Source organism: Bufo bufo, chromosome 9 (genome assembly GCF_905171765.1).
Source record: "Bufo bufo chromosome 9, aBufBuf1.1, whole genome shotgun sequence".
Taxonomy (NCBI): Eukaryota; Metazoa; Chordata; class Amphibia; order Anura; family Bufonidae; genus Bufo; species Bufo bufo.
The window spans coordinates 215,271,886-215,298,889 of NC_053397.1; the positions used below are offsets into that span (position 1 = coordinate 215,271,886).

The 27,004-nt window shown below is 42.8% G+C and overlaps 1 protein-coding gene across 4 annotated transcripts in view; it reads right to left on the minus strand.

The window, feature by feature from the left end:
* Positions 1-27,004, minus strand: part of LRRC7 (leucine rich repeat containing 7) — a 161,036-nt gene that overhangs the window by 48,466 nt on the left and 85,566 nt on the right. For all 4 annotated transcript variants that reach the window (XM_040407910.1, XM_040407911.1, XM_040407909.1 and 1 more), the window contains exons 8-18: positions 23,168-23,242; positions 21,778-21,922; positions 20,693-20,765; positions 17,363-17,492; positions 16,034-16,149; positions 12,747-12,816; positions 11,315-11,414; positions 10,013-10,137; positions 4,078-4,278; positions 1,459-1,581; positions 1,067-1,178 (exon numbers count right to left, since the gene is read on the minus strand). In XM_040407910.1, coding sequence (XP_040263844.1) covers positions 1,067-1,178; positions 1,459-1,581; positions 4,078-4,278; positions 10,013-10,137; positions 11,315-11,414; positions 12,747-12,816; positions 16,034-16,149; positions 17,363-17,492; positions 20,693-20,765; positions 21,778-21,922; positions 23,168-23,242 — 1,270 coding nt within the window. The remainder of the gene's footprint in view (positions 1-1,066; positions 1,179-1,458; positions 1,582-4,077; positions 4,279-10,012; positions 10,138-11,314; positions 11,415-12,746; positions 12,817-16,033; positions 16,150-17,362; positions 17,493-20,692; positions 20,766-21,777; positions 21,923-23,167; positions 23,243-27,004) is intronic.

The window sequence follows — 27,004 nt, forward strand, 5'->3', positions numbered from 1 at the left end:
TGCTCATATAAGGGGGGCTGCCTGGGTGAAAATGGGGATATGTCCGGGTTCAGCTCTGAACCCGGACAACCCCTTTTAAATGCACCTGTCACCTATAAACTGGGAAGCTATGTGAACTAAGCCAACTAGAGTTACGAAAATCCTGATAATTAACTGTTAGCCCATTTATCATAACTGTAGGTCTGGCCATGCACATTAAAGTAATTTTTCTGGATTTTAATATTGATGGCCTGTCCTCAGAATACGTCATCAATATCTGATCAGCGGGCGTCCGACACCAGCTGTTTCAGAGTAGCTTTGTCAGTTGTGTAGTGGACGGAGCTGGTTACAATAGACGGAGCTGATCTGAAACAGCTCATCGTGGGGTGTCAGTGCCCACCTACTGATCAGATATTGATTACCTATTCTGAGGATGGACCATCAATAATAAAATCCCAGAAAACCTCTTTAAATATTTCATGATTGGACACTCATTTGTCCAGAAGTTAATTCTCCCATCTTCCCCATAAACATGCAAGCTCAGCTCAACATGTGTATTCATGTTTATTTTAATGGTGGAGGGGAATAAGGCCGGCAGTTGCTTATCTTCTGTGGAAACAAAGTATCAGGTAAGTTAAAACACAACTTACCCAATCCACCCCCCCTGGGTTCCCCGCATGCACATTGGATTGTTTGCCAATCTTGCCAAAATGGGCATGTTTTGCCAAGCTTTGCCTAATGTCTCATGAGTTAGACCTCATGCCAATGAAGAACACCACATTATGCCTATCATCAAAGTTGAAGAACCTGAATCAAACTCATTGTCTAGGTGGTCACTCCCTGGCAATGCCACCATCCAATGCCCCAGTCTTTATTATTTGCCCCGCTCCATATAGCAAAGTTTTTGAGCCTTTGTCAAACAAGACTTCTATATGCACCCTAGAAATCAACTCAAGGGGAACAGAAGCAAGACCAGGGGATTTCAGAGATGTTTCAAGGTTCCCAGTTCCCTGAAAGTCTTTGGCCACAATAATGGGCGCCCCCAAATGATATACCCATTATTAGTAAAGTCACATAATCGATGTACCTTTCTTATCTTTTCCCAGTAGAACCAGTTTTGGTGGATACAACGGGGTCTCTATCAATGAGGGACGCAGTTCAGCCATACGCATTTCAGTCGTGCGATGTCCAAAGGGCTCCTGAAAGGCAAAATGACATTAAAGGTGCTTAAAAAAAGGCTAAAAGCTCCATCCACATAAAACCTAAACCATTTTTAATCGCTTAGCAGATAAACAAAATAACATTAGGCAGAAGTCATAACTTTTAGTCAAGGCACTTGGCCCAAATGTACTGTAGAATGGACATTTTGAATGAAAATAAGATATTAAGTAGCAGCAATTTCAAAAAATCTCTGGAACTGGTCGACTCATATGATTTCATTTCCACTTTAGTTACTACAGATCCTTAACTGACTGTTACCTCTGATCTTTCCGAATGCTCGTCCTTTTCTTTTTTCTTTGGGACGTCTAGGGAATAACTACGAATGTTTCCAGCATCAGAGATTTGGGTCTTCTGGAATTCCTTGTGTTCCCGATTTGAAACCTGAAAAAAAATAATTAAAAATAAAAATTTTCATATTAAACCCATCAACGAATTTTAGTAAAAGTTGCAAGAGTCTGCTGTGCCCAAACTACTTCAATAAAATCAACGTAAAGTTAACCAGCACTTTATTGGGATGGCTAGAATTGAGTATAAAAATATTCTTTCCACTGAAAGCTTCTTTTTAACTGGATTATCTGATATCGCCAGATAATTTGCAATCGGTTACACTTTTGACAATGGTGGCCACTACAGGAGACATTTGGTATTACACAGTATGCACTTAAAACAATAAATTACCTTATAATACAAGACTAGGACAGGTTTGCCAGAGGTTTTTCACTCTGCCTAATAGAGGGGTTTTCCCTTGTGGAGGACAGAGTCTAGGGTCGCCTTGACGAGACAACCATTTTTATACTCCACATTATCCATTGACTATAAGCATACACACATATGGATCTGAGTTACTAAAGAATTATGCAAACTGTAATTCAATTTAAAATTTAAAATTATGCCTAAAATCAGCCACATTTAATTATTATATTTTCTGCAGAATTTCTCTAGTAAAAAGACAAGACCACATCTCAATCCATAGCTATGTTCCTCACAGTGTCAAGACAATTTTTTGTGGCTGGCCATAGAAACCGTTGCCACCCATTCAGATGTATGACCAACGTTTTTTGTTGGTTGCTGTCTACCATGGTAAAAAGATGTGCATCCCAAGCTTGGACCCCGCTCTATCATGGGTTTGTCTTTTTTGAGGCCACCCCTTTAAGGACAGTCAGACTGTGTATGATGGCGTCTAAGCTAAAGGGCTTGTCCATAACTGATAGCTTCAAAGCAAAAGGGGTTGTCCTTAAATTATGACATCCCAGCCAAAGGGGTTGTCCATAAATGATGACATCCAAGCTAAGGGAGTCAACTATAACTAGAAAAACATGGCTGCTCTCTTCCGTAATCAGGACCACAACTGTCCATGAGTTATATCTGATATTGTAGCTAAACTTCATTGATGTAAATTTGAGTTAAAGGCATCCCTCCAAATTCATAATGATTTTTTTTTATCTGCCCAGAGAGTCAGACACAGAAATGTTTGCCCCTTACACCTGTTTTTCATGTTAGCACTTTCCTTCCCCTATTCTCAGCATCACTGCTTCTTGACAGGATGTGAACATGTAGAACTTCCTGTTTCCATCCTCCTGTGTTCTTTAACCAATCCCAGAATGCTTTGCTCTGTAATGTTTTTATAGGGCTTGATCTGCCTAGGTAATATAGAGAGGGGAAGTGTAGGGGGCGTGACTACATCTCAAAGAAACATTGTGGCAGGTGGACCAAGCCCTGGGGAACATTACAAAGCATGCTAGGTTTGGTTAGAGAACACAGCAGGATGCTGATGAAAACAGGAAGTTCTGTTTGTAAACATCCTGCCAGGATGCACTGATGCCGAGAACTGGGGAAGGAAAGTGCTGACAGGAAAAACAGGTGTATGAGGCCATAAAATGTGTTTGGGGTACTCTGGCAGATAAATAACATTTCATTATGAAACCAGCAAACCCCTTTAAGCTGCAATACCCCATACACCTTTTGGACAGGAGTGGCGCTTTTTGCAGATAAAACTAGCCGTGTGTTTTTAGTAATGGACAACCAACCTTAGCTATGTTTCATTGACTTGTCTAAAGAGGTAACTATTTTAGACAACTACTTTGTGCACAACTACCCTCCACATTGTTCTTCGTTCCATCTCCTTCTGCTCAGACAGGAATTAGCATGCATGATTAGCATTAATAATACGTTAATGGAAGTTTGTGTTTTTAGGCTTTTAGCCAGAACCCTCTGCTTTCCCTCTACTTATAAGGTATAGGAGGTACTTTGAAGAAAGGATGGTAATATCCACTTTGGCCAGGAAGTGGCCACCTACTGGCTCTAACTGTAGATGGCACAGTGTTCGGACTGTATGTCTGCAAAATCCCGCCCCCTACAATTGGGGGCACCCGAGGCAAAATCATCACCTCACTTCTTGTATGGCAAACTCTCACTTTGGCCTCACTTCATTAAAAAAATGAAAATATAAATACCAACAAAATTAGGCAAAAACCTACTTTCAAGAGAAGTTGGACTACCCATTATTTGACGCTATCTACAGTAAATAATAAAACATACACCTAGGCATTAGATTTCCTCAAGTACTGGAACTACAGGCGATGCCTCGGACAAAAAGGCAATATAAATTCCAAAGTCAGACCCAACGATCCCTGTCCATGGCGTTCTTTGTCCCAAATACTGTATAATGTCTGATGGTAACCAAAGTATGGATCGTTACTGGAGATCCAAGAAGAGGACACCATGTACAGTCCTCACAGGTCATAGAGAACTGGATGTTTGACTAGTAGGAAGCTACTTGGTTGACCACGCTGCCCCACCATGCTCAGGGCCAGGGACTGGACTCATATGTAGAGTCCGGCAGTCGGCCATGTGTTATATAGATAATATGTGAATCACCTCGGATTTAATCTCTTTTGTTGACATCGGCCACTTATGCTCATATTTCTCCTTCAGATTCTGCTCGGCGGTTGGTGTCGGAATGGAATTCTCCAAAGAAGAGCTGTGACTACCTTTACCGACCATGTTCTGAACTGACTTCACCATATTTTTTAGATCTTCTGGGTATGGCGTTGGGTATCTCTTGAGATTGATTTCAACCTGGATTTGGAAATGAAGGAGAACAGTAAAATGACGTCTGGGATTTTGTAGGGTTAAATATCTATGATTTGCATTCAGTTCAGCCATGCTTCTGGGAAGAGGCAGGGGAAACGTGAGTAAGGGGGTTCACCGGAGTCTGAAGGGGTTTACCAGGACCCACTAGGGTCCTGAAAGACCTGTCAACAGCATCAACCATAATAAATCGGCGCAGTGCATTGTGGGGTTGAGCCTGCTGATCAGAGGCATATCCTTTTTACGCAGATGAGTTGCTTCATTCTGGAGAAAAAGGACTTTTAATTCATATGCAAATGAGTAGATAAGTCCCCCCCCCCCAGGGCGGGCCCAAGCCATTCTGTGCACCCTTGCTCCCCCTGCTTCCCCTACCAGCCCCTCCTTCTTGATTGATAGGGCCAGGCATGATGACACTGGCCCTGTCAATCAAGGAGGAGTGGGAGGGGTCTGGCTGAGGAAGAAGGCGGAGAAATGGGGGCACTAAGTGGCTTAGGGCCCACCCTTGTGGCACTTTACTTCTCATTTGCATATGAATTAAAAGTACTTTTTCTCCAGAATGAAGCAACTGATCTGAATAACAAGTGTATGCTTCTAAGCAGCAGGGTCAACCCTACCAGGCATTGCTCTTAGTTTAATAAGGCTGATTCTGCTGACAGATGATCTTTCTAAAACTCTTATCTATTGGCTGCATCTGGTATTGCAGTTTAGTCCCATTCATTTGCAAACTGCAATATCAGACGAAGCCAGTGGACGAGACTGGCGCTGTTTCTGGAGGGGGGGACGGAACCGCAGACAAGATAATCCACACTACAAAAATATATCATTACTGAATAACCCTTACAACAAGTTCACCTGACATTCTGCTTTGCTCAACCTTTAAAACAACTGATGCAAAAATGTCCACACCCCAAGTAATAATAGTGTTGTGAAGGAGCAGGAACTGCAAGCACAAAATGTGCCCAGCAGTAAATGACCGTGAGCTTAATATGAAAAGAGTCAAGGGTGATGAGGCGAGAATCCACCGCGCGCGCTGCGCCGGTCACGCCTACGCTTCGATTTTTATCTGACTTTTAGCATTTTTCAGTGGTATTTAGCAAATGTCAAATCTGAAGAATTCCAGGCAGAAATAATTTCCAAAAAATAATAACGTGTCTTAAAGGCATAATGCAAAACAAAGAAATATCCAGCAGAGCAATGTCCCCGCGAACTATCCCGCCTCCTGTCCTCATGCCTGAAATCTGCACCAGTCATTATGGCTAGTAATAGTGGTCTACAGAGCTCTGTACATCACACACCATCACACGTACTGCATTATCAAGCAGCCGCCACTAGAGGGAGCTCAATAATAAAGAGTTGATTAAAGCTTCCATAGTAATTGCATAAATTCCTATGCACTTGAGCTCCCCCTAGTGGTGACTGCAACCAAACCGCTTTGTGATAGCAGGGAAGCAGGAATTGTATCAGTGTTTTTCTGCCAGTTGTTTGGTGTAAATACATTTAGAAATGACGTTCAGAATGAGCTCCATAATTTAGAAGGACCTGTTCTATTTTTTCCAAGTGATTGAGGCCAAAGTCATTTTTTTTTAAATTCAATTTGTATTTAATTAAAATGTCTTCCTTCAAAAGGCGCAAATTTATCAGAAATCTGGGGGGGGGGGGGGGGTGGTTAACTTGCTAGGGGGGCCCATACTAAGTCTAAAATACCGGGGTTAATAAATAACCCCCCAAGTTTTGCTATGGGTCCCTCTGAGATCTGTGTGCGGCCCTGGTTTGAAGACTTTCCAAATGCACTGTAATTGGAAGATCTCCAAGAAATGAAGCAATTGCTGACCAGATAAGGGCATTTCAGGACACTTTCTAAAGACCCCTCCCCCCTTTTTCGTGAGCGTTATGGAAAAGTACTGACCCTTCGCTTTACAGACAGGGTAATGCTGGCAAAGTTGTCAACAGGGTCTGGCCCAAAAGTTATTCTTCACATCTCTCCCACAAGGTGCGAAGGACAAAAAGCAACTGACCCCCCGTCTTCACCTCTTGTCCTATGGGCCAATATATTACAGTGACAAGGAAGCGGGGACCCGACAGCCATAGTCACAATATGGTCCCCGTCTGCTGTGTACATTGCTGCCTGTTCCCTAGAAGAAGAATCCACCAGCTATTGATCCTGCACGTCTCTCAGATTGATCAGGTGCAGCATCAGCCGCCATAATTAGTGCCGTTTTTTTAGAAGTACGCCAGCTGCAAGTCGTTCACCTCTCCATTAATTTTCAGGAACAAACATATTCGGCTTAAAGGACTCAATAAGAAATTGCTAACGTTCTGAAATTAGTTCTATATTTAAGAAAAGGCAGGAGTGAAGTACGGGGCGGAGTCGTGTAGCTTGGGGTACACTTAAGAAATTAAGAAGTGCTGCGTGACATCGCATATTGATGACTCAATGGGCACTTTTTAAAAAAAAAATTTTTTTTTAAGTTTCATCAAACTTTTCAAATACAAAATATTCCAGAAAGTTATAACTAAAGGTTGGTGAAAGTGTAGAATCTCACGAGGGGTCGGCTGCCCATAAGAGCTCACAATCTAAGGCCGCATGCACACGGCCGTTCCGTGCATTGGGGACCTTATATACCTAGTGCTGAAATCATACTGTACCTTCATACAGTATATAAATAATACAACCACACATTATTCATATGATGTTACCAGTTTAGTACATGGGCACACTCTCTACCTATTTGCACCCATCCGTACATAGGCATGCACCCACACAGTCACAGCACTCCTGCACGCAGGCACACATATGTACTTATCATGCACGCTCGCTACATACATCCGCACTGGAAATCTCTACAGCTTCTAGTTTCCAGCATTTTATCCAGGCGCTTCTATGTTTCACCCGCCTCTAGTAGCTCCATCCCACAGGAATCACAGCTTCATGCTGTCAGTGCAACAGATATTTCCACACTGTGGCCTATTTATATGGGAAGACATGTCATAAAGACGACGTGTGAACCAAAGGCTGTTAGCCTCACGACCAAAAGATGTCAGGACACTATATAATTATACCCCGAGTGCGGGTTATTCCTACAATACCTGCTTGTGAGAAGACAATGAACAGATCACTTCTGGGACCACCAGCGATCACCAGGTTCTCATGGCAGTAAGTGTTCAGTTTCCCTGCAGTGCCACCACAGGAGAAATTAAGTATTACACAGCGTCCATTCACACCAGTGTAAGGCAGGACAGGACGGGTCCTCCAGAGAGAGAGACGCTCTTTAAAACCGCTAACCACTCTGGTTTAGAGATGAAGACCTGGAACAGGGGACCCCTTTCTAGTAAAGGGGTTCTCCCATGAATAATGTAAAAAATGAAAATCATACACCATACAGTCCATGACAATCTCTGTCTAACAAAGCTAGAACCAGCCCTGCGCCTCACATGGATCCAGAGATCTCCTCATTCATTGCACTGCTAGATTTATATCAAGCTGCCAGCTCAGGGGGCGTGTCTTGTCTGCTGCAGCTCAGGGGGCGTGTCTTTTCTGCTGCAGCTCAGGGGGCGTGTCCATGCTCTGCCTATCACAGGTCAGGAGGCAGTTGAAGGATGAAACTGAGCATGTGCGGCCATCTCAGTGAGCAGGACAAGGAAATAAGAGGTGGCGCTAGACAGATACATTGTACTGAATAACTCAGTGGCTATGCTAAATGTTTAATTATATGCAATTACAAAATAATTCAGATTCAGGTGCTGGTTTGAAAACGGTAGAATATTTTTCGTGGGAGATAACCCTTTAACTCAGAATTCCCTAATGGGTAAACGTGTTCTCTAAACTAGACAAACCCTTAGGCCCCTTTCACACGTGCGAGAATTCCGCGCGGATGCAAAGCGTGAGGTGAATGCATTGCACCCGCACTGAATCCGGACCCATTCACTTCAATGAGGCTGTGCAGATGAGCGGTGATTTTCACGCAACACAGGCCCAATAGAAATGAATGGGTCTGCTTGAAAATCGCATAGCATTCGCAAGCAAGTGCGGATAAAATGCGATTTTCACGCATGGTTGCTAGGAGATGATGTTAGTAAATTGATTAAAGTCAATTTACTGTATTATTTACCCTTATAACATGGCTATAAAGGAAAATAATAGCATTCTTAATACAGAATGCTTACTAAAATGTTGCTTGAGGGGTTAAAAAATAAAAAAAGTTCGGGTCTTTTCTCCCAGGCTGTGAGCTCTGCGATTGGCCAGCGCAAGAGCAGAACAAGGGCAGACTCCGCCTACTATAACTTAGTGAGCGGAGATACCGGAGGACATAGCGGGAGAACGGAGCGGCGCCCGGGGATAATAGTAAGTGCAGGGAGATCCCCGGGCGCCGCTCTACATGTCTGTATAGTTAGTTCACATTGTCATAATGGGTGAAAGGTCCTCTTTAATTCTTTTTTATTTTTTAACCCCTCCAGCCCTATTGTACTATGCATTCTGTATTAAGAATGCTATTTTTTTCCGCGCGGGTGCAATGCGTTTTGATGCGTTTTTCACGCACATGATAAAAAACTGAAGGTTTACAAACAACATCTCTTAGCAACCATCAGTGAAAAACGCATCACGCCCGCACTTACTTGCGGATGCAATGCTCTTTTCACTAAAGCCCCATTCACTTCTATGGGGCCAGGGCTGCGTGAAAAAACGCAGAATATAGAACATGCTGCGTTTTTTGACGCAGCGCAGAACTGATGCGTGAAAAAAACGCTCATGGACACAGACCCATTGACATGAATGGGTCAGGATTCTGTGTGGGTGCGATGTGCTCACGTCACGCATTGCACACGCGCGGGAAACTTACTAGTGTGAAAGGGGCCTAAAGGGCTTGTTCCACGATAACAACTTATCACTTATCCACAGGACAGGCGATAAGCGTCTGATCATTGCTAGGACCCCACAATCAGGGTCCCGTGTCCCCCACAGAGCGATGGTCGCACACGCACACTGCATTCACATTCTGTGATAGTCAAGGCTGTACGCTCCATGAGACCCATAGAGAATGAATGGAGTGGCAGCATGTGCTCCCTTCAAACAGAGGACATGGTGGGGGTCCCAGCAATCAGACGCATCACTCATTTTCCGATATCTCTTATTGAATTCTGGCCCTTGAACGGGAAAGTAACCAGCAGCCTCTGCTACATATTGCGGCTGCCTTCTGGGCTGTGTACGCAGCTCCCCTGCTACTCCCATGTCACTGGGGGGACGGGCTGCACTCCGCTATGGACACTTTTCTGTCCATTCACTCCCATTCATAGCTGATGCCACAGAGTACGCACACCCTGCCGCACCGTCCATACAGGAGGGATGTGTGTCCTTAATAAATCTCAGCTCTCATATATGGCACCACGGCCTATGTGCCGGCACGGACTGGGTGGTCACCTGCATAGAAGGTGCAAAAATCTTGCTGCAATGGTTAAAGGGTTTGCATGGAATTAGAAAAACCCCTTTGCTTTCTTCCAGAGACAGCGCCACACCTGTCCGTGGGTCATGTCAGGCACTGCAGCTCGTTGAAGTGAATGGGGCTGAACTGCAATACCACACACAACCACTGGACAGGTGTGGCACTATTTCCCGGAAGAAAGCGCCATATCTTGTACTATAGAGAAGTGCCCCCCCCCCCCCCTATGTATTTTCAGGCAATCAGTATTCGGTGGCCGCTTGCGTCAGCTTTATCCGCGATCTGACCTTGACTTTTCCCGGAGCCTCCTCTTCCTCTTTCTTGTCTTCGAACTCGAATGCCACGGTCATCCTCTGCTGCCGCTGCTCCTCCCAGAGCGTGGGGTTAAAGCTGTCACTGTCAGACTGGAAATCTGCATTATAGAGACAAACAGTGGCTGTCACGTGCGGCTGACGGGAAATGATTACGGTTGTCAAAAACAGATTGCCGTCTCCCAACCTTTGCTGGCCCAAATGACGAGTCAGGCACTAGATGGAAAAAATATAAAAATAGTCCCGCCATATGTTCACATCATTAGCCTCGGTCAGATGTAAACCGCGCTGATAAATATTAGTCACCAACATATGGAGGCTGATTATATAACATGGAGGAGCCCCCACCCCAAAAATCACCTGCAAATAGCGCTCTTCGGCTTGTCCTCTACTGTCAGGGGCAAAGCATAGGGGGGCCCTGTGCCACATAAGACATAGGGCCCCCCTATTGTCCAGTCTTATTCAAATAAAACTTAAAGAGCACCTGTCTCCCTTCTCCTGAGACGTCTGATTTAGTAACTGCTTGCATTCCCCATGTAATAACCACTCTGCAGCGTGTATTCCTATGACTCTATGTTGAGCTGTTCCTCTATTATTCCTGCTAGAAGTTATGAATGGATTGCTAGTAGTTTGGAATGAAGGATCCAGATGTACAGTCTAACACTGGCAGCACTGATTGGATAGTGTCAGTCTTTGCAGGGACACCTTCCCCCAACTGGTAACCCCCATCTGGATCCTTCATAGCAGACTGCTAGTAATTAATTCATAAACTTCTAGAAAGAAAAATAAAGGAATTGCAAGAATAAACATGTCATGTCACCGTCCTCTTTAGTAATTATACAATAAAAACATTCTGCAACTTTCTAATACAGTTAATATTTGAATCCCTTTAAAATTTAAAATCTCTGTTGGCTGTAAGTGAATGAAAATATTCCATATTAGATCCAGTGCCTGAAAATGCATAGACCCCATATTTCTCACAGCTGAGCGTTTGCTACAGTTGTATCCTGTTTAGACAATCCTCTGTCAGTGACAGTTTACAGTTCCTAGACTGCAAACCATTGTAGCGAACTCTCAGCTGTGAGAAATATTAGATTACAACAAGGTTATTCAGTCGGTCTCCGGAGGGAACAAGCTTCCATTCTGTGGCAGCAAGTAGAGATCTTGAAAACAGTTAAGAATTGAAAAGAGTCTATTAGAAAGTTGCAGAACTTTTTATTGGACAGTGATTATGAGGAAGCTCAACTCTACAGTAGGTGATCGTGGTAAGTAGTCTACCTTCATCCCCACGTGGCTGCTGCGGGAACATGTAATTGGTTAATACTCTCTGCTTGGTCTCAGGATGAGCTTCCGTCTGTAGAGGAATGAGAGCTTTGGACTGGAAGAAATAGAAGGATGACATGTTATCTGCCATTTACATAAAGATCCTGAGCAACAGGGGTGAAGGGAAGACACTCAGTGTAGCCCTTCAAAAAACACTGGATCCAAGAGCTTGTATCTTCTATGTATCCTCATCTATATCCCATATGTATCTTCTATATATCCTATATGTATCCTCATCTATATCCCATATGTATCTTCTATATATCCACAACTGAAAATATGTCATATTCTAGGTTCTTCAAAGTAGCCACCTTTTGCTTTGATTACTGCTTTGCACACTCTTGGCATTCTCTTGATGAGCTTCAAGAGGTAGTCCCCTGAAATGGTTTTCACTTCACAGGTGTGCCCTGTCAGGTTTAATAAGTGGGATTTCTTGCCTTATAAATGGGGTTGGGACCATCAGTGGTGTTGAGGAGAAGTCAGGTGGATACACAGCTGATAGTCCTACTGAATCGACTGTTAGAATTTGTATTATGGCAAGAAAAAAGCAGCTAAGTAAAGAAAAACGAGTGGCCATCATTACTTTAAGAAATGAAGGTCAGTCAGTCAGCCGAAAAATTGGGAAAACTTTGAAAGTAAGGGCTATTTGACCATGAAGGAGAGTGATGGGGTGCTGCGCCAGATGACCTGGCCTCCACAGTCACCGGACCTGAACCCAATCGAGATGGTTTGGGGTGAGCTGGACCGCAGAGTGAAGGCAAAAGGGCCAACAAGTGCTAAGCATCTCTGGGAACTCCTTCAAGACTGTTGTAAGACCATTTCAGGGGACTACCTCTTGAAGCTCATCAAGAGAATGCCAAGAGTGTGCAAAGCAGTAATCAAAGCAAAAGGTGGCTACTTTGAAGAACCTAAAATATGACATATTTTCAGTTGTTTCACACTTGTTTGTTATGTATATAATTCCACATGTGTTAATTCATAGTTTTGATGCCTTCATAGTCATGAAAATAAAGAAAACTCTTTGAATGAAAAGGTGTGTCCAAACTTTTGGTCTGTACTGTATATCTGTATCTTCTATGTATCCTCACCTATATCTCATATGCATCTTCTATATATCCTCAACTATATTTGTATCCCGTATGTATCTTCTATGTATCCTCATCTATATCCCATATGTATCTTTTATATATCCTCAACTATATTTGTATCCTGTATGTATCTTCTATGTATCCTCTATATTTGTATCTTCTCTGTATCCTCTATATTTGTATCTTCTATGTATCCTCTATATTTGTATCTTCTCTGTATCCTCTATATTTGTATCTTCTATGTATCCTCATCTATATCTTGTATATTGTGAGTGGGAAACAACAGATGAAGATTTCACCTGATTGTCTGAAAGCCACAGAGCAGCAAGTTCTTTAAGTTTCGTAAAGCTGAAGGGTAAATTCCTTAACCTGAAAATCAAAAAAACAAATCTGAAAAATCCAGTTACTGAGGAGTAACGCGCCTTACGCTTATGGCTGCAGATGGCTGGGGTCATCGATAGGGCACAATATGGCTTCTGATGGAATCACACGTCATTATCTGGAAGTCTGGAGGGTGACTGTGGGTTGGGTAGATGCCAAGTAGATGCTCCTCATATCTTTAGTGCCACTAGTTCAGGACCAGTGTTTTGTAGATATAGATAGTGAAATGGAAAATTAAAAACAATCACAAAAAATCTTTAAAAATGTGTTTATCATAAAAACTTGGGTGGTCATTAATTAAGACTGTCGATTAAGACACCGGTCTTAATCCCCCTGCGCTGGCAGCGTTTTGCAGAGGTGCAGGCCTCTACATGACTTTGGTGCTTGGTGCCGCCAGCCATGTGGCATGCTTTAAACGACGGAAGCTCCCTTGGTGGCGTAGTTTAAGATAATTTTCCACTCCATAAACTGGCGTGAGAAATGATGAATGAGACGGGCCGGCGGGCTCGCCCTCTTCCCTGCCCACGCCCCACCCCCTTTTTCCACGACCTTGGAAAGTGCCGTGAGCGGGGAAAAGTTGCAGATTTTGCCGCAGAACCCCTTTGCAACAAAATCTGCAACAAAAATATGCCAAAAAGTGGGGTCATTTATTAATGTTTTTACTCCACATTCCCTTTAACAGGGCAGAAGGACTGGGGACTGAGGGCAGTGGCGTAGGGATCGCCATAGCAACCATAGCAGTGGCTATGGGGCCCTACGCCACTGGGGGCCCGTCCGACCACATTCTTTTTTTTTTTTTTTTTTAACACACACAGACACTACACACAGGCAGCCAGGAGGTGGCGTAACTACCGGGGAAGCAGCTGCTTCAGGGACCGACAGTTTATTTTCAAGTTAGTTAAATATCGATGTCTTAATGTTCAGGGCCCCCTTCACAGCAGCGGTGTTAATGTTCAGGCCCCCTCACTAATGTGATCTAATCTTACTGTATTCTAAAATCTCCTGATGTGTCTGGGATTCGACACAACCTCCAATGTATCAGTGGCAAAGCATTTACCCTCACAACCATAAAGGAGGCGTTGCAACTGATTGAAAAAATTTGACACTTCTACTGTTATAGCTGGCTAAGTGTACATCTATACATAAGACAGCTGCCCCAACACACCCAGCACTGCTATATCTCTATATGACAGCTATCCCAGCACACTCAGCTCTGCTATATCTCTATATATGAGCAGCTGTCATGTGTATAGATGTACACTTAGCCAGCTATAACAGTAGAAGTCTCATAATTTTTCAGTCAGCAGCAAGCTGGCTCTTATGGTCTTGTGGTTAGATGCTTTACCTCTGATACAGAAGGTCGTGGGTTCAAATCCCAGCAGAAACCTTTTCTGAAATACAAGCACTGACTCCATATATGGACATACAGGGAGGGACACAGGAAGAGGCTGCATCGCATCGCTGACATGGGATTCGTAAGTAGAAGTGTTTATTATTTTTTTAGGGAGCGGGGGGGGCACTTGATACTGGCACCTGGGGGAGGGGGGGGGGGGGTTGGCACCTGATACTGACTGGCACATGGGGGGGGGGGAGGCACCTGATACTGTGGATGGCACTGTTTAGGGGAGGGGGATCTGTGTATGGCACTGTTTAGGGGAGGGGGATCTGTGTATGGCACTATTTAGGGGAGGGGGGATCTGTTGATGGCACTATTTAGGGGAGGGGGGATCTGTTGATGGCACTATTTAGGGGAGGGGGATCTGTGGATGGCACTGTTTAGGGGAGAGGGATCTGTGGATGGCACTATTTAGGGGAGGGGGATCTGTGGATGGCACTGTTTAGGGGAGGGGGATCTGTGGACGGCACTGTTTAGGGGAGAGGGATCTGTGGATCGCACTGTTTAGGGGAGGGGGATCTGTGGATGGCACTGTTTAGGGGAGGGAGATCTGTGGATGGCACTGTTTAGGGGAGGGGGATCTGTGGATGGCACTATTTAGGGGAGGGGGATCTGTGGATGGCACTATTTAGGGGAGGGGGATCTGTGGATGGCACTGTTTAGGGGAGAGGGATCTGTGGATGGCACTATTTAGGGGAGGGGGATCTGTGGGTGGCACTATTTAGGGGAGAGGGATCTGTGGATGGCACTATTTAGGGGAGGGGGATCTGTGGGTGGCACTATTTAGGGGAGGGGGATCAGTGGACGGCACTATTTAGGGGAGGGGGATCTGTGGATGGCACTATTTAGGGGAGGGGGATCTGTGGACGGCACTGTTTAGGGGAGAGGGATCTGTGGATGGCACTGTTTAGGGGAGGGGGGATCTGTGTATGGCACTGTTTAGGGGAGGAGGATCTGTGGATGGCACTGTTTAGGGGAGGAGGATCTGTGGATGGCACTGTTTAGGGGAAGGGGATCTGTTGATGGCACTGTTTAGGGGAAGGGGATCTGTGGATGGCACTGTTTAGGGGAGGGGGATCTGTGGATGGCACTGTTTAGGGGAGGAGGATCTGTGGATGGCACTGTTTAGGGGAAGGGGATCTGTTGATGGCACTGTTTAGGGGAAGGGGATCTGTTGATGGCACTATTTAGGGGAGGGGGATCTGTGGATGGCACTATTTAGGGGAGGGGGATCTGTGGATGGCACTATTTAGGGGAGGGGGATCTGTGGATGGCACTATTTAGGGGAGAGGGATCTGTGGATGGCACTATTTAGGGGAGGGGGATCTGTTGATGGCACTATTTAGGGGAGGGGGATCTGTGGATGGCACTATTTAGGGGAGGGGGATCTGTGGATGGCACTATTTAGGGGAGGGGGATCTGTTGATGGCACTATTTAGGGGAGGGGGATCTGTTGATGGCACTATTTAGGGGAGGGGGATCTGTGGATGGCACTATTTAGGGGAGGGGGCTCTGTGGATGGCACTATTTAGGGGAGGGGGATCTGTGGATGGCACTATTTAGGGGAGGGGGATCTGTGGATGGCACTATTTAGGGGAGGGGGATCTGTGGATGGCACGGGGGGGGGCCCATAAATTTTTTTTGCTATGGGGCCCATGCATTTCTAGCTACGCCCCTGACTGAGGGGTAAATTTCTGGATTGCAGGAATGAGGCGGCGGTTGTGAGCTCAGGATGAGCGCCTCTCGGCTCCTCGCGATGGCGCTTTGATTTCCCCTGTGCGCCATTTAATGACATCATTATTACCGTACCTGTTATCACTCAGGTTCAGCACTCGCAGCTTCTGCATCTGGCCAATTTCTTCAGGGAGAAACTCCAGCTTGTTCGACCGAAGAGACATCACTGTGACATTCTTGCAATTGCCAATCTAACGTTAATAGAGAATAATATACATTCAATTCCATTTTCAAGATCTCTGCTTGCTGTGCCAGTGAGTGGAAACATTTTTTTTTTTACATCATGACAAGAAGGACAAGCTTGATAGTGTGTTACAATGTATCCATTCAGGGGTTCAAGCTTTAGTCTAGGCTGTTTAGATCACAGATCGGGTGCAATTGTAGCAAACCCTCAACTGTGGAATGTTCTAGTTTACATCCAGAGGCTGAAAATCCTTTGTAGGCTGCCATGTGTGTCTGAAACCCTGCTCAATCATGGCGGCCGATGACCACATGATTTTGAAGGTAATACGTCCAAGTTAGGCCTCATGCACACGAGCGTATGTATTTTGCGGTCTGCAAAAATCGGATCCGCAAAAAATAGGGATGACATCCGTGTGCATTACGTATTTTGCGGGAATGGAACATCTGGCCCCTAATAGAACAGTCCTATCCTTGTCCGTAATGCGGACAATAATAGGACATGTTCTATTTTTTTTGCTGAACGGAAATACGGACATACGGAAACGGAATGCACACAGAGTACATTCAGGTTTTTTTGTGGACCCATTGAAATGAATGGTTCCGTATACGGTCCGCAAAAAAAACAGAACGGACACAGAATTAAAATAGGTTCGTGTGCATGAGGCCTTAGGCCTCATGCACACAACCGTTGTTTTGGTACGCATCTGAGCCGCATCCATTGCTCCGTTCCGTGGTCCGTAAAAAAAAAAATATATATAACCTGTCCTATTCTTGTCTGTTTTGCAGACAAGAATAGGCAATTATATCAATGGCTGTCCGTGCCATTCCACAAATTGCGGAACGCACACGGACGCCATCCGTGTTTTGTGGCTCCGCAATTTGCAGACAGCAAAACACACAATGATCATGTGCATGAGACCTTAACCTGCAAAATTGGTTTTGGTGACCGACCCCAAAACTTCTCATAGCTGTCCTAGAGAACCCCTTTAAAGAATATGGGCGTCACCTGACGACTAAAAAGTCGCCAATGTTCCAGTGGTATTTGTACGTGCCCCTCAATATTAAATTTTTGCAATGATGGCTACAATTTCTTAAACAATTCTGAATATTAAAAAAAAAAAATCTAATTTCAATTTTTTAAAAAAAATAACATGACTATTTGCCACAAATGTATCAAATAATCCTGTTATTATAAATCCAAGAATATCATTACGCGCTCACCTCCCGGGGAAGTTCTGTCAGGAAGTTCTCATCCACGGCCATTGTGCGCAGACTGTGCAGGTATCCGATGGTGGGCGGCAAAGTCTCCAGTTCATTACAGCTGCAATCAAACTCTTCTAACAAAGATAAACTGAAAGTTTAGAAAAAGATTTAATCAGCGAATCCTAAGGCAATGAGTCCGTTCCACATATACCACCCGACGCTGCAGATTAGCCAGGGACACTTCATTGACTCTACACTGCAGAGACTTATCTAACAGATCATGGAGGTCTCAGCATTTCTGTCTCCTTGTAAAGTGTAGCGGAAGTATTAGAGGTTTTTACAGGTCATTTGTCAACTGGTCAGTGTGATGATGTACCTGGCAACAGAATAATCTGTAATCAAACTGATGATGCACTAACGACAGCAGGAGAGGAGTGCGCTGCTCCTGCAGTATCTTTACTTTCATGCCATTGACATTAGTGAGGACAGCACTCGACATGATAACGCAAGGTGACAATGCAGACAGGAAAATAATCTCCAAGGTAATACACAGCAGCAGGACCAGAGTGTGTTTGTCTTGGGAGGAAGAAGTGACTTGTCTTCTTATGTGATTATGCTAGTGATGACAAGGATGTAGGCCAGTGTCATCAGAAGTGATCAGAAGAACTTTTAGCCAAACTGATGAAGGGAATTATGGCAGCAGCAGGAGAAGAGTGTGTTGATCTTGGCTGGAAGCAGTGACCTATCTTCTCATGTGATTATGCTAGTGATGACAAGGATATAGGTCAGTGTCATGAAGTATGTGGGATCAGAAGACCTTTGTCACGGATGTTCCTGCAACAGGTGACAGGAGATCTGACATGTTTTCTGTTTGGATCAAATGACGTCTGTGTTGTTTCTGGTGATTGCCACACAAATGGTCATTTAACCTTCTCTATTTATTGTTGTTTCTCCCACTATGCTGTGCGGTTTATATCTTCAGTTTGAGTTGTGCATTGCCGGTGTGTGGATCTCGGCTGAGTTCCTGGTGCTGCCATAGCCACTTTAAGTTAAGTGTTTTCTTTCCCTTTTGTATTTTGTTTGGGTTGTTTTATGTGTTGCATTTCCCTGTCATTTGTATTAAGGGCTGAGGGAGACTCAGTCCTTCCTTTTGGAGGAACAGGTTGTCTCAGTCCTGACATTAGTACCAGGTTCCTATAGGGTGAGTTAGGACATTAGGTATTCCATCCTGTGTATGAACTCACCTACCTCTGGGGTCTGTTCATACTAGTAGTAAGTCAGGACTTTGATTAGGGTTTTACTAGGTGGTCTCCATCTCCTTTCCCTAGTTTCCAGGCCTTATTCCCTCACCCCTTTCCCTCCTATGTTCGGTGTGGTGTTTCCCTCCCACACCCAAACGTGACAACCTTTTAGCCAAACTAATAATGGCAATTATGGCAGCAGCAGTAGAAGAGTGTGTCGATCTTGGGAGGAAGCAGTGACCTGTCTTTTTATGTGACTATGCTGGTGATGACAAGAATGTAGGTCAGTATCATTAAGTAGGTGGGATCAGAAGACCATTTAGCCAAACTAATGATGGGAATTCTGGCAGCAGCAGGAGTGTAGTGTGTTGATTTTGGGATGAAGAGTTGACCCGTCTTATTTTGTGATTATGCTAGTGATGACACGGATATAGGTCAATGTCATGAAGTATGTGGGATCAGAAGAACTTTTAGCCAAACTGATGATGGGAATTATGGCAGCAGCAGGAGAAGAGTGTGTTTATCTTGTGAGGAAGCAGTGACCTGTCTTCTCATGTGATTATATTAGTAATGATGAGGCTGTATGCAATATGTCACTGTCATGAAGTATGTAGGATCAGAAGACTTTTTAGCCAAACTGATGGTGGTTATAATGACAGCAGCAGGAGAAGAGTGTGTTGATCTTGCAGTAAACAATTATCCTTACTTTCATGCCATTGACATTAGTGAGGACCATGCCCGACATAATAAGGCAAGGTGAAAATGTAGACAGGCAAATAATCTCTAATGTAATTAACAGCTGCAGGGTCAGAGTGTGTTGATCTTGGGAGGAAGCAGTGACCTGTCTTCTCATGTGATTATATTATTGATGATGAGGCTGTATGCAACAAGTCAAGCATCATGAAGTATGTGGGATCAGAAGAACTTTTAGCCAAATGTAAGATAGGAATAATGATAGCAGCAGCAGAAGACTGTTTATCTTTGGAGGAAGCAGTGACCAGTCTTCTCATGTGATTATATTAGTAATGATGAGGCTGTATGCAATATGTCAGTGTCATGAAGTATGTAGGGTCAGAAGACCTTTTAGCCAAATGGATGATTTGGATAATGACATGATGGGGTTAGTGACTATAGGGCTGCATAGTACAGGGGTTGAAGGAAAGTAGTGATCACATGCCTGCAGAAGGGTACTGAAGGGTCCCACAAAATAACACAATTATAATATTAAATAACTACAAAAATATTTAAGTAACAAATGAAAGAAAATCATCATATATTGTATTACCCGCAGTACTTAGCCCATACACACGAATAACAGTGGGATAACAATAGGGAGAGATTCACTCAGTTTATTTATACAGCGGGGACATTTATTTTTGCAGTATGAATTCAGAAATGCTCAATGCCCATATACAAAGCAACTGAAATCACACTGAAAGCTTAAAAAAGAATCCGCTGTGACTTTATAGCGAATAATAGAGCGTGTCTAAAGAAAAGGAATATGTAGTTGTGTTCTGGGGATGCACAGATTCTTTGTTGCTGAAATTCAGTGTCTATTGCTTCATATTCTGGGACACAAGTCACTCCAAGCGGCAGGAAAAAGCTTTCATTCCTCTCTATCCCGGCCTCTTAATGACTTTATCTACACAATGTGCTCAAGGGCAATCAGAGCCCAACAAGATGGCGAAAATGTCTTATTTGTTCAGCTGATTGGCTTTTTCAGCAAGGTCTATCTATCTATCTATCTATCTATCTATCTATCTATCTATCTATCTATCTATCTATCTATCTATTATCTATTATCTATCTATCTATCTATCCCATATCTATCTATCTATCTATCTATCTATCTATCTATCTATCTATCTATCTATCTATCTATCTATCTCCATGCAAGAATAATAGACAGATAGATAAGAAGATATATAAATAATAGATAGATAGATGACATAGATTGATAAATAGATAGATAAATAGAAAAATAGATATTAGATATGAGAAATATCTTTCTAATTACTATCTATTATATATCGATCTAAATTTCAAAAATTTTAGGACCACAGAAAAGAAATAGGAGCAGCTAAGAGTATTTTCTTTTCATACTCACTTTCCAATTGTATTTGGTAGTGCTACAAGTTGATTGTCATCTATTTTCAGAGTTGTGAGTTTTTTCAGCAGACCTGTTGAAGTGAAGAAACATATTTCAGGAAAACTGAGTGAGATTTGTCAGTAAATGGTGAGCACTACATTTTTAAATATGACTGGATGCCCCGCAGTGAATCTACACAAGTTGCACTCTCCTAAGTTCAGGAACCTCATTTCCCACAATGGAGTGCAGGATCTTGTTTATAGGGGGTTGCCTGGTTTAAAAAACCCAAATACTCTATTACAGGGATACTCAACACGCAGCCCTCCAGCTGTTGTAAAACTACAACTCCCACCATGCCCTGCTGTAGGCTGTCCGGGCATGCTGGGAGTTGTAGTTTTGCAACAGCTGGAGGGCCGCAGGTTGGGCATCCCTGCTCTTATTAGATGGCGGTCACCTGTTCCACAAAGAGCATCCCTTTTTCTGGAGGACTGATACATCCGCACATTACATTTACAGTTCATTGATTTCAATGGGAACACTATGTAATACTTTACTTCTCCTGTGGTGGTGCTGCAGAGGAATTGAACACCAATTGGATTCCTCCAAAGATCACAGTTGATCGCTGTGATCAACTTCTCATCAGGAGACCCTTCTAACAGAAAGGGATTGTTTTTGCTAATGCAGCAAATTCCAAGTAGTATGTTTGGCGCAGCTCTGGATGTGACTAAAGGAGGCACTGTGTAGCTGAAGATCAGAACAAGGGAGGGTTAGCAAGGCATCAGCACATGTATTTTAATTGAGATTTTACATGCCATAATTTCACATTTTTCTCTTTGCCTTCTTGTGCTGTTTTTGAGCTATGAGATGTTCTCTTCTCCATTCACAGCCAAAGACAAAAAAAAATAATTCTACTGCTTCCTCCTTGGAGTCTGTAAGAGGTGTATCTACACCCTACATATGTGACCTAACAACTGAGTTATAGGTGGTCCTGATTGGTCACACGCACTAGATAGAGGTCAGGCCAACGTTTGTTCGGCGGACGGTTTTCCTCCTACATGCATGCTCGGCACAATCAAGAAATCAGTGAAACATTTTGTTCTTACCTAGTGAGTCAGGCAAGTGTTGTAATAAATTGGAGGAAAGGAGAAGATCTTCCAAGGACTCGCAGCCGGATACTTCCATTTCTATGCTCTCGATCCGATTCTTGGACATGTCCAGGTAGATGAGCTGCTTCAGTTTTCCTATAGACTTGTTACACACATAGGATTTCTTTAGCCGGCCATAGGCCTGGTCAGTAGACTTTCACATCTTGCACATTGCATAAAATACCAAAATTGATGCACATTTTAAGACCCGCCCCTGTTCTGTGTTTTTAACATAAATTTGCATAAGCCACACCTCTTAGATGGTCTATTTGCATGAACAAAAAACACCAGACTCTTGGGAGGTAAGTAGTTATGTCATGACAAGGCCGGGCGCACAGCAAACACTATTCGGCCTCCGCACACAATAGTTTTGCAGCATTTTCTGTTACATTTGATACATTTTGTCACATTTGTAGCCTATTTTGAAAAAAATATACATTATAGTAAATCTGGGCCGTGAGGTAACGCTGATCCAGCTAAAAACAGGCTAACTTTTGTCATCCTATTTAGATTAGGGCTCATGCACATGACCGCATGTGCGGTCCACCAAACACGGATCCGCAAAAAAAAATGTACGCTATCTGTGACATCTGTATTGTATCCCTTTTTTTGTGGATCCATTACAACAATGCCTGTCCTTGTCCTCAAAACGGACAAGAATAGGACATGTTCTATTTTTTTGCCTAACGGACATGCGGACATACGGAACTGAGTAATTTCCGTTTTTTGTGGACCCATTGAAGTTAACGGACCTGTAAAAAAACTGAAAAGAAACGGATAGGCAGACAGAGAGATATGTATGACAGATAGATGTGAGATGGATGGATACAAAAATTAGATAGATAATAGATAGATAGATAGATAGATAGATATGAGATAGAGAGATAGATAGATAGATAGATAGATAGATATGAGATAGAGAGATAGATAGATAGATAGATAGATAATAGATAGATAGATAATAGATAGATAGATAGATAGATAGATAGATAGATAGATAGATAGATAGATGATAGATAGATAGATAGATAGATAGATAGATAGATAGATAGATAGATAGATGATAGATAGATAGAATGCATACATGAAAACATAATAGAGCATGTATTAAATATATTTCCTATATTATTTGTATGATACAAATTTGAGTTCACGACATTGTATGGACTCTGTCAGTAATAAGACAGAACCTGTAGAGCGATCCAGCTGTGGAAATTAGGTGAAAAGGGTAATCTGTGCCTATTAAAGAGCTGGCAGAAGAAGCAAGGATTTTACACACGTACCACATCCAGACCCAAAATCTAAGACACTGCACCCCAAACTGAATGTCACAGTGTAAAGTGATTACCCCAGGCATCGTCTGCAGTGCATTGTTATCTATCCACAGTTCCTTCAAATTCTGTATTTGTTCCAGGCCCTCGGGCTGCAAGAGATGAGAAATCTTGGTTATTATGTTTTAAACAACAGACGCTCATAAAGACTTCAAGTATACACATACCCCATAAACCACAAATCTATATGCAGCAGTGTGGAAAGAGTGATAGAATGGAGCAGAGCTGAGTTACAAGGACGCCTTTATCATCACTTTGATGTGCTGCTATTATACAACATGTTTGGTTTCAGCTTGTGCTATAATTCTAGGAACTGGAATCTTTACGGGTATGCATGCATTATTAAATAGGAGGCGGTATTATAGTAGTTATATTCTTATACATAGGAGACAGTATTATAGTAGTTATATTCCTGTACATAGGAAGCAGTATTATAGTAGTTATATTCTTGTACATAGGAGCAGTATTATAGTAGTTATATTCTTGTACATAGGAGCAGTATTATAGTAGTTATATTCTTGTACATAGGAGCAGTATTATAGTAGTTATATTCTTGTACATAGGAGCAGTATTATAGTAGTTATATTCTTGTACATAGGAGCAGTATTATAGTAGTTATATTCTTGTACATAGGAGCAGTATTATAGTAGTTATATTATTGTACATAGGAGCAGTATTATAGTAGTTATATTCCTGTACATAGGAGGTAGTATTATAGCAGTTATATTCTTGTACATAGGAGCAGTATTATAGTAGTTATATTCCTGTACATAGGAGCAGTATTATAGTAGTTATATTCCTGTACATAGGAGGCAGTATTATAGTAGTTATATTCCTGTACATAGGAGGCAGTATTATAGTAGTTATATTCTTGTACATAGGAGGCAGTATTATAGCAGTTATATTCTTGTACATAGGAGGCAGTATTATAGTAGTTATATTCTTGTACATAGGAGCAGTATTATAGTAGTTATATTCCTGTACATAGGAGGTAGTATTATAGTAGTTATATTCCTGTACATAGGAAGCAGTATTATAGTAGTTATATTCTTGTACATAGGAGCAGTATTATAGTAGTTATATTCTTGTACATAGGAGCAGTATTATAGTAGTTATATTCTTGTACATAGGAGCAGTATTATAGTAGTTATATTCTTGTACATAGGAGCAGTATTATAGTAGTTATATTCTTGTACATAGGAGCAGTATTATAGTAGTTATATTCTTGTACATAGGAGCAGTATTATAGTAGTTATATTATTGTACATAGGAGCAGTATTATAGTAGTTATATTCCTGTACATAGGAGGTAGTATTATAGCAGTTATATTCTTGTACATAGGAGCAGTATTATAGTAGTTATATTCCTGTACATAGGAGCAGTATTATAGTAGTTATATTCCTGTACATAGGAGGCAGTATTATAGTAGTTATATTCCTGTACATAGGAGGCAGTATTATAGTAGTTATATTCTTGTACATAGGAGGCAGTATTATAGCAGTTATATTCTTGTACATAGGAGGCAGTATTATAGTAGTTATATTCTTGTACATAGGAGCAGTATTATAGTAGTTATATTCCTGTACATAGGAGGCAGTATTATAGTAGTTATATTCCTGTACATAGGAGGCAGTATTATAGTAGTTATATTCTTAACCATATTTCTTTTTATTGAAAGAAAATTCAAGGCCAGCGCACACATATGACAATTCAAGGGCGGCATTAAAATACAAAATAATGTCAGGTTACATATCACATGTGAGCGATACAAGTTATAATTCTCGCTAAACAGAGACTGATATTTAAGAAAACGAAAAAAGGAAAAGGAAAGGATTGAAAGGTACAATCAGGGGGTATGGGGGGGGGGGGGGAGGTGAGAGAATTAGGTAACATCTGCTCTTTTATGCGAAATTCCTATAAGACTTCCATGGGGACCACAGTTTTAAGAAGCGAGAGCGTGAGTTACTTTCCCAGTGCGCAAGCTCCTCAAAACGATAGATTTGATCTACCTTGTCAGTCCACATTAGAATAGTCGGTGGGGAGTCATTCTTCCACAAAAAGGGGATAAGTAGTTTAGCCGCTGTAAGTAGCATCGTTGGGAGGTCATGTTTGGTGGGGGTGAAAGAACTGTTAGGGCACCACAGTAGGACTAATTTAGCATCTAAGGATATCTTAGTATTGCATATCTGATTCACTAATTCCTCAATTGATTTCCAAAATGGTTGGATCTTCTTGCAGGTCCACCAAATATGAGACAGCGAGCCAATATCCGTACCGCATCTCCAGCACGCTTCTGGGACTTCTGGGTTTAATTTATGCAAGAACTCAGGTGTCTTGTACCACCTACTAAGAAGCTTAAAGGAGTTCTCCTGAATCCTCACACAACGAGTGAAGCCGTGTGAGTGAGCCAGAATAAACGCCTTCTCCGGCTCCGTAAGGGACAGGGATAACTCCCGTTCCCAGGAGAACACATAATGTAACTCCGGGGGTAAGGAGGAAAGTATTTCTTTATACATCTGAGATAATGGTCTAAGGGGGGGTCTTACAGCTGACACCTTCTTTTCCAGCCAAGAGGGGGAGCCATTGCCTGTGAAGGGTCCAGTACACTTTCTGGTATCCCTTTGGAAATTTGCTAGATGGAAAAAAGGTGCAGCTTTAACTTCAGGGAGACCTAATACCTGATCCCAGTTCAAACTACCATCCGGGAGGAGGACATCTCGCAAAGGCATGTCAGCGAGTTTAGACCAAATCCCGGAGGGGCTTAATATGGAAGGATGAATGTGGCTTTGTAGTAGTTTGAGTGGCATACCTGGATTGGGGAAATTAAAAATTTGGGATTGGACCATTTTGGACCACTCCACCAGCATACCTTTCCAAACCGGGGATGAGTAGTAGTGATTGGCCGAAATAGGCCTAATGCCCCACAAGGTAAGTAGTTCCTGGTTCGTGAGAAGTGTATTTTCAAGACGGGCACAAAGGGAGTCATATTGGCGAGACATAATAGCAACACATCTACAAAGTTGTACCGCCGTGTAGTAAAGTTTCACATCTGGCATCCCAAATCCTCCGAACTTCCTGTCTCTCGTGAGAACAGAGTAAGCAATACGGGGTGATTTGCCATTCCAGAGGAAGCGTGTGAGTATCCTGCGAATTTCAGCAAAGTATGAGTTTGGTAACCAAATAGGAAGGGATTGTAGCAGGTACAGGAATTTGGGAAGAATAAAGGTCTTAATGTAATTCTTTCTCCCTACCCAGGAGACAAACGGAAGTTTCACGTTTTGTAGATGAGTGCGAACAGTTTTCAGGAGCGGCATATAGTTAAGGGAGGCCAAATCTTGAACATTAGCCGAAATATGAGTCCCCAAATACGTAATGTCTCTGGAAGCCCATGTGAATGGCGTTGCACGCTTAAGAGCATTAATTACAGCTTGCGGGCAGGAAATATTAAGTGCCATGGATTTCCCGTAGTTAACTTTAAAATTAGATATAAATCCAAAGTCTTCAAATATGTTCAGAAGCTTGGGCAAAGCCTCTTTGGGGTTAGAGGTCATGACTAAAAGATCATCCGCGAATGCTGCAGTAACATGTGTGCCAGAACCCACCTGAAGGCCTTTGATATCCAGGTCCGCTCTAATTTTACATAAGAGTGTCTCCATTACTAAAATAAATAGCGCAGGAGAGAGGGGGCACCCTTGCCTCGTCCCATTGGTGATGCAAAATGGTGGTGACAATGTGCCGTTGACTTTGACCCTGGCAGAGGGGGACGAATACAAAGTATGAATAGCTGTAATGAATTGGTCCGGGAGGCCAAACCTCGACAGGGTCCGCGACATAAAATGCCAGCTGACCCTGTC